General features: G+C 42.9%; 1 protein-coding gene across 4 annotated transcripts in view; it reads right to left on the minus strand.

The window, feature by feature from the left end:
* The window catches only part of PIAS2 (protein inhibitor of activated STAT 2), a 490,095-nt gene extending 482,865 nt beyond the window's left edge, over positions 1 to 7,230 (minus strand). For 2 of the 4 annotated variants that reach the window (XM_078674770.1, XM_078674769.1), the window contains exon 1: positions 7,093 to 7,230. In XM_078674770.1, the coding sequence (XP_078530896.1) occupies positions 7,093 to 7,116 (24 nt within the window). In that variant the 5' untranslated portion in view covers positions 7,117 to 7,230. The remainder of the gene's footprint in view (positions 1 to 7,092) is intronic. The other 2 variants (XM_078674772.1, XM_078674771.1) reach the window with 1 other exon arrangement.
* Positions 7,231 to 8,428: the final 1,198 nt, after the last annotated feature.

Genomic DNA, 8,428 nt, shown 5'->3' on the forward strand with positions numbered 1-8,428 from the left:
AACAAATACATTAGTAACTGATAGAGCTGACATTGCTCGAATTTTTGTTGATCACTTTCAACAAGTATATACCACCAAATATCCGGTTAACCCAGAGATGATCCAGGAGTATTTCGCTTCACTTCAATTACCTATAATATGTCAGTGTGTAGATATGTTACTGCAGAAGAGAATTACAGAAGCCGAGCTTTCAGCAGGTATTAAATCTTTGGCCGGAGCAAAAGCTTGTGGCGAGGACAGAATCCCGATCGAATTTTATTAAAATGTTTGCGAAGGAGTTGACCCCATTTTTGGAAATATTATTTGATCATATTAAAACTGGTGAGTCGGTATCTTCAGAATTGAAAAGAGCGATAGTAATTAGTTTCGTAAAAAAAGGGCAAACAGTCTAATAATTTGAATTCTTATCGACCCATCAGTCTACTACACGTCGACTATAAAATGTTTATGAAGATTTGGGCTCGGTGATTCACTTCTGCAGCCAAGGAAGTAATCCACGGTGATCAAGCGGGGTTTATAGCAGGTCGCATGACGACGACCAACACTCGTTTTTTGATTCAAGCTCTAGATTATTTTAATATCAATAAGACACCTGCCTGTATCATGATGGTAGATGCAGAAAAAGCTTTCGATTTAGTTAATTGTGACTCATTATTTTATTAACTTTTTTGGTTTGGAATCCAATCTTTAGTAATAGCTATGCTTAAAAACATCTACCTTGGAGCACAGGCACAGATAATAGTTAATGGGGCCCAAACAGGGTTAATAGATATAAATCGTGGGTCCAGGCAAGGTTGCCCCTTGTCACCCCTCTTATTTACCTTTTTTATTGAACCTCTCGCAATTAGATTACGAGCTAATAGGAATATTAGAGCTCCGATCTACGGAATGGCGAAATTGAAACTTTTCGATGATGACGCTATTCTGTACCTAGCTCCAGAAAAATTTAATCTGCAGTCAACAATGTCAGAATTTAGGAAATTCAAACAAACAGGGGGCTATAAAATCAATCCCCGCAAAACTGAAATTTTAATGTTAAACACTGGGCCTGAATTCCTCCCAGAAGATTTAAAACAACAGGCATCAAAAACCGATCCCATACGGTATTTGGGAATACACGTTACAGGCCATTATGGGGAGTTAGTTAAGAATAATAATGAAGCCACCAGTATAAAGATTCAGAAACTGCTGGATAAATGGACCAATCTTTCTCTAACTTTAATAGGATGTGTGGCACTGATTAAGATGTTTATTTTACCTCTTTTGATATTTCTTTTTACTAATATGCTGATTAAGGTTAACGCTAGTTTTTTTTTTTTAAAAGGATCGATTCAATGATTAGGTCATTTGTATGCAATAAAAGGACAGTTAAGTTGCCAACTCTGCAATTAGATATTCAGTTGGGCGGTTTGGCACTTCCAAATATTCGTTTATATTATGATTCATCATTTTTTGATTATGTAGCATGTTCATTGTCTAATCCGCATCAGGTCGACAATTATTTTGTCAACAAAATGATTCAAGAAGCCGGAACTCAACTTCCTACTTTTTTAAAGACATCCAAACTCCCAAAGAGAACAAGATATAAAACGTTAGTAGACTTTTCAAATAAACTTCGTACTATTTTTAAACAAAAAGATTTCTCTGGGTTTTTTTCATTAAAATTAACCAAGTGTCGAGATCTAGGCTTATATATTCATTCTACTCAATTGAAAAAATTGAATGATTCTGGCTTGAGGACAGTTAATCAATTTGGTATTCAGGGCAGGATGATTATTTGGGAAGTAGTACAGGCCAGAAGCCTTGGTCCCAATAAACCTTCTTTTTTTTTATTTATTCATTTTTTGAAAAAATACAATCTTATTTTTAATATCCCCCCAGAAAGAATTGCTTCTGCATTATATATATCGAAACTGTCTGGAGTGGGCAATTGGTATCGTTTAATGAACTCTCAAGACGAATCTCCGTTGGTTTTAAAGATGCTGGAGAAACTCGCAGTTCAAACACAATGTGTTTTTCTTATCAAGAATGGCAAAAGATTTCAACCACAGGAAACAAGGTTTTGAGAGCTGCTAACTATAAAAGAATGGCATTTCTTGCCCACTGGGTGGCATATTATACCGGAGAAGCATTAAATAAAATATATACAGCGGTGGCAGATAGTTGTTTTCGCTGTGGTACTCTAGGGGAAGGGGGATGGCGGCATATTTTTTTTTCCTTGCCCCAAGCTGATAAAATTTTGGGAAAAAATATTTGCATATATTAGCAGGGCGATTAAAATATTGTACAAACCCTCAGCAGAAGCTGCTTTGTTCGCGATAGGTACTAGGGAGGTTATACTATCGAAAACTGAAGGACTTTTTCTTGCTATTGTTATGTTGTTTGCTCGTTCATTAATTTTACAAAACTGGAGATCATCAAAAATACCTTTGTTTGAGAAATGGTTGATGAAGATGAAACGAACGAAGCGGTTCGAAGAACCTATGCCAAACGGATGGGGGCAATTGAGAAATGTTTGCGGGTTTGGGAGTTTTTTGTTGATTTTTTTTTTTTGGGGCTGATGCCATCGGTAATCAATGATTAATGAACAAAGATTTTGTATTTTGGTTTAAGCTTGAAGTATTTATGTGTAAATATTGGATGCTTCTTGATGGCCCTGCTCAATAAAAAAAAAAAATAGGACTCAGCCATATGTAAATCAGTCTTAACCCTGCTCCAATGGGTGCAGTCGAGCCAGAACTGCTAGGTGCTTCCTGATCTTGCACACAAGCAACCTAAAATCGGTTTGCCCTAGTTAGGGTTCTTCGGCCAGGTACAGCTTGGTTCCAGTGACCCAGTCTGAAGTGGAGTCACGTGTGTGCCTAACTGTCCCACTTAGAACTCCAGCAGCACAATTGAAGGCTCTCCAATTGGTCAGTTCTAGCACTAGCAGCTGGGGGATTCCTTTAACAGGTCCAGGGTGCTGGGTTGCGGGTTGCAGCAAAGGCACTGTCAGCACAGGTCCTCTGGTCTTCTTCTGTGGTGGTTTTTGGAACAGGAGCACTGCTGATTCATAAATTCACATTAGGTTACCTTGGATACAAAGGGAGACCCCTTGGTCACACTCAAGCCAACTCCAGGCACACTCCCACATAGTAGTCCACTTCTTCTGAGATGCTTCCCTCTCCGTGCTTGACAGCTGTACTTCTCCTCCTTGGGCATTAGGGTCCTGCAGAACAAGTCACCTTCTCCCATCGCAGCAGGCAGTCTCACAGGTGTAAGGCAGACCCACAACTTTCCTTTATGATGTGCAGCATTGAGGTGATGACCCCTCACTCAAGGTGACTTGCCAGCAGCAATACTAGCCCTGGATTATAGGAGCTCTCTGAATACTCTAAGGAGTTCTACCATTCATAGTGATGAAGATTGGTACAGGAACAAAGTGAGAACATGTGGCTTATACATGATTTTCGGACACAGGATGTGGATCCACTGTCTAAAGTCCAGGAATTGGTTTGGTGCATTTTCAGAGCACAATAGGTATGCAGCTATGCACCTCGGATGGGCCACTCAAGGGAAAGACAGAAGGACCAGGCCCTTTCCAGAACACTTCTCTCCTAACAATTGAATCTGCTGACTCAACCCCCTCACTCCCCGCCACCCCCATGAACCCCAATGGCAATTTTCATGAAGGACTAAAGAAACTCAGGATACCAGCTTCACATGCAGTTGGGTTACTCACGACAGGGGTGAACATCACTTTACTATGCGGTCTACTCAAAAGCAAGTGATTGCTGACACGAAGTCCACTCTGTGTAGTACTTATTACAAAGCTGCCTGTAGCAAGGCCTTATAAATCAGTATTGGAGCAGAAGCTGTGCTGCGAGGCAGGATCTTGGAGCACTGGCAGACCTTGGATAGCAAATAATTGATGAAGGAATGGCAAGTGTTGCTTCAGGTCAGAGTTTAGTCACATCGGCAAGAGAAGTGTGGGGACACGCTATGCTACCCACCCCGTCTTGATCTGCAGCAAGCAGTGCTATGCTCTGTACTAAGCCAACAAGTTAGTTTCCACTAGGCACCTCTAACTTGCTATGTGTTACATCACGCTACCTAATACAGGTTCCTACAATGACTGTGGACCTTGATTCTAATCCGCAACTTGAACTGTTATTCCAATACTGGTGATACAGGAAAGCAACTCTAACTATACATCTAGGCCATGCACCCCTCTTCTAGTGCTCCACTACCCACATAGCTCCAACAATTCACATTTAGTTTGACGTATACCCCTCACACCTATACTTATTAATCAGATAGTGACAGAGCTATCATAAAGTACTTTATACTAGAGACGAAACGTTCAACCTCTCCACTGTGATCCTCGAAGACCTCTTAAAAGCGAACCTGTAGCAATTGGGAGTTAAGGAGCACCCCAATCTATAGTTTGAAAGCTTAATGGGTAAATGCGCATGCTCCATATTTCTGTTTGAAAGCTGAAAAGGTCCACCCTGAATTGGCAATTACACATCATGGCGATTCCGTTGAAACGTGCAATACAATTTTCATTTGGTCTACGTATCAGTGTTTATTAATATAAACCACTGCATAGCAACATGTGGTAATGAAGTGCGTGAAACAAGGGATTGCCAATGCCTTGCACAGTATCTACAGATTTGAGGCGAGAGGCCACTAAAACTTTAGGTTTCGGCAGACTCCCCCTTTCACAAATAGTCAATCTTATATTAGGAAGATATACAGATAAAAAATGCACTGTATTCACGGCAGAATAACGAATAGAAATTTATTTTCACGTTAAGGTTTCAAAGCAGCAGAATAATGCTAAGCCACGACGAGTCAGATGTTTATATTTTGAAACATTATGTTTCTGTTGACAGGCTGTGGCTGTCTGACCCTTCCTCTTCAGATCACATGACATATCACAACATTGAGGTAAGTTACCTGCTGGCTACATTATATGTCTGTGATGCACAGATACAACCAACATGCCTCCATATGCTCAGCAGACTAGGGTCGGGCCTGAAATCTTGCTGTGGAGACAACTAGTTTTCTGGATTGTAGTGTCCCCCCACTTCCACCTATAATACCCGTAATCATCGCACGAGTCGGGGGTACACGCAGGTACACAACGTCCTCCCACTCTTTTCACAGGGTGGACACCGTCCCCCCTGCCAAGTCGGGCCCCACAGAAATATGTTAAACGTGTCCGGTGTAATTTTTAGACACCGGGATACATTTAACAGCGCCTGCACGTTGTCTGCTTTCGATAGCCAGCAGCAATGTGCGGGCAGTGAGGGAGATTCTTGTTCACCTCCAGCTGGGCTGATCTTAAGGGGCCATCAGGCCTCCTTTTGTTAGAATATCCTGACTGGAGGGGGGCTGGAAGCTCATACTTCAATGTAAATACCACGAAGGGGAAAAAAAGTCACACAGCTTGTTATCTCTTTACAAGTACTTAAGAGAGGCAGCTTTTGCCTTTGTTCTGTCCCTGTATATAAGTGCATGTACTATAAGAACGTCAGGTGTGTTTGTCTGCCCCAGTATATACACAAATAACTTCAATAGCACTATTTTATTTCTTTTAGGCGTCAGAGCTCTTTACGTAACATACACCTTATACATTGACAATAAATCATGTACATGTGTAAATCAATGTACAAGATGAGTTACATAAGACAGCGAGAGTTACAAGGTTTAGGAGTCACATGTCCTTTATACTACACTGTGGCCTTTTAGAATGATTACATTTATGAACTGCAGGTAACAAAAGGATCTCTGTGTTAAAAGCCGCAGCCCACTTTACTATCTATATAAAATACAAATCTGTCATCTGCGTGTCAGATGATTTGCTTTGCAGGAGACATTTACCTTCTCTACTACTTCAATTCTGGGACTTCACAAAACACAGATCTCTCCAGCAAGTGCATTAATTACCAGAGTTATCTCACCATTATTACTATTCCCTGAGATTTACTGGGCGCCTTCAGAGCAGAAGCCTTAACCCAATCAAATATTTTAAAATGTAGACTTGGCAAGATCATCTACTACCATGCTTCTCCTTGTTGCTAACTTCTTTGTGTCAGGGTTTAAAAATATTTATTAGGTGCGGTCCAGATTTTTCTTCAGGATTGCTTCACTTATTTGGCACAACCTCAACGCCAAAACTCATTTGTTAAATCTCATAGTGCGCTTAAACGTCCTCATGATCTACCTGATAAACGTGTGTGAGGTCTTAATATCTGATGTCACTTCTTGTGATGTCACTTCCAGTGAGATCACATCCTCTGATGTCATGTGCAATGTCACGCGTCGTGACATCATGCGCTGTGATGGCACGCGTCATGATAACACTTGCCAACTGCCTAAACTGGTCAGTCCCCACACTTCTTGTTTTAGGACTTGTGCCCTGCCCGTAATGATTGCGATTATAATACTGGGAGAGGATGTGGTGATACGGTCGGAGCTGCCGACTTTGAAACAGGGGGCGTGGGGGATCAGGTCTTGGAGTGAGCACCACATGTTGTGATTCTGGGCTATACACATGATCTTCCCATGTCTAAAAGCAAACCAGGCATTGTGAGGTGTGACCAGTGCTCGAGTAAAGAGCTCCGGTGCCAGGAGTTTGAGCTCGCGCTATACAAAACTGTAAACATGACTAAACATTGGTGGAAGGCATGTCACTGGTCAAGGATGCGGTTCTGGGAATGTCGCCGAGCCACAACCTTGCCGTGGTCCTGTTTCTTATTTTACAAGCCCATACACACAAATAATAAAGCACCAGATTGCCACTGAGGGAATACAACAGGCTGAGGGCACGTCGCTATTCGCAAAGTATTTCAGTCCAATGACAACCAGTTTAGATTTCACTTCAGCACTATCCCGTTAAGCCCCCTAGGTAGGAATGGCTTTATAAACAACAAAAACCTTGCGGAAGCGTCTGCTTGCTGCTGACGTTGGTGGCCTGTTCCCCTTCCCCCCCCTTATAGACACAGCGCCCCTCATGGCCTCATCCCCACCCTAGAAGCGGGACCCGCCCCGCTCCCGCCAGCCAGAGCCGCGCCCCCAAAGTCGCCAGACGCGCACACCCCTCACCCGAAGCTCGGAGAAGTCCGCCATTTTCAACCCGCAGACATCCTCGCGCTCTGCGGCCGCCGTCGTCACGTGACTGTGGAGCAGGAAGTGGCAGCCCTGCAACAGCTGTGCTGCCCCGCCCCCTGCTCCCCGGGCGCCTGTCAGTGTCAGCTGCTGACCCCACCCCTAGCCGCAAGGACGTACACATTGTTTCCTGCGTGCGACGTCAACAGCTGAAGAAACTGACACAGTGACCCGGACACTGCTCACATTATGAATGCCCTGGTCAATACTCAATTACTACGTAGGCAAAGAACTGCGCCTGCACGCTCCAACATTTGATTACAAATATGTTGTGTTTTGTAAATAAAAAAAACCCAGAAATGAGGACAGGTTGTGGTTTAGGGCTAGCAGCAGACTTTGAAGTGGGTAACCATGTTCGAGTCTGGCGGGAGGCACCAGTAGCCTTTGATTCTGGGCGAATCACTTGATCTCCCTGTGCCTATTAAAAAAAACAAGCACTGAAAATGCAATAGGACGCGCCTTTGATTAAGTTAAAGCCATTTGCTTTGCTGATGGTATTGTATAACAAAGCAAATGGCTTTAAGTTAATGGAAGGCGAGACCTATTATTGTTTAAACGATGCCATGGGCTTAAACACACACGTGTTGTTATAAGCCAAAACAGGCTTGGGGTGTATAACACTGTGTTTGCCCATTCCATAGTATATTGGCTCTGCAAATGCATAGCAGATGTTGCCAATGGAGTTTTTTTGTGCGTTTGTGTGTATTGGGGGAGGAGGTTCCACAGAGTATGCTCGTATTCTGCAACCTTCAGCTTAAGTCCTGTAACCAGAGTGCCTTTGGGTGGAGGCAATACTGCTCACAATATTGTGCCATAAAGGGAAGGGTTGGCCAATTACTTGCAAACAGGTATATGGTGCCCATGACAGACCACCCAATGAAGGGGAAGTGCGACGATAATCGTTTAACAAATGGACTACATGCCAACGTAACCCTTAAGGGTGGGGGAGATAAAGACATAACCCCATAACATACACCAGCCTCCCCTCTTAAAGCGGCCATGTCGCTCCTTTTATTATGGAAAGTTTTCGAGAACTGGGTTTTGGTAAAACAAAAGAATGCATTACGGGTGTGGTCGCTGGTTTGCTTCGAAGGGCAAATCTCAACGAACAGCTCTGCTTTGTGGCTGAAAAGCCCAGAAATTGCGTTTTTGATAACCTGCAGCGAGGTGGCCACCTTGCAGCATACTTCATGATTGCATATGCATAACTACATTATAATTATGAGTGCTTTCTATAAAAATGACAGATTGTATAGGTGCAGCAGTTTCCGCC

This window comes from Lissotriton helveticus, chromosome 2_1 (genome assembly GCF_964261635.1).
Source record: "Lissotriton helveticus chromosome 2_1, aLisHel1.1, whole genome shotgun sequence".
NCBI lineage: Eukaryota > Metazoa > Chordata > Amphibia > Caudata > Salamandridae > Lissotriton > Lissotriton helveticus.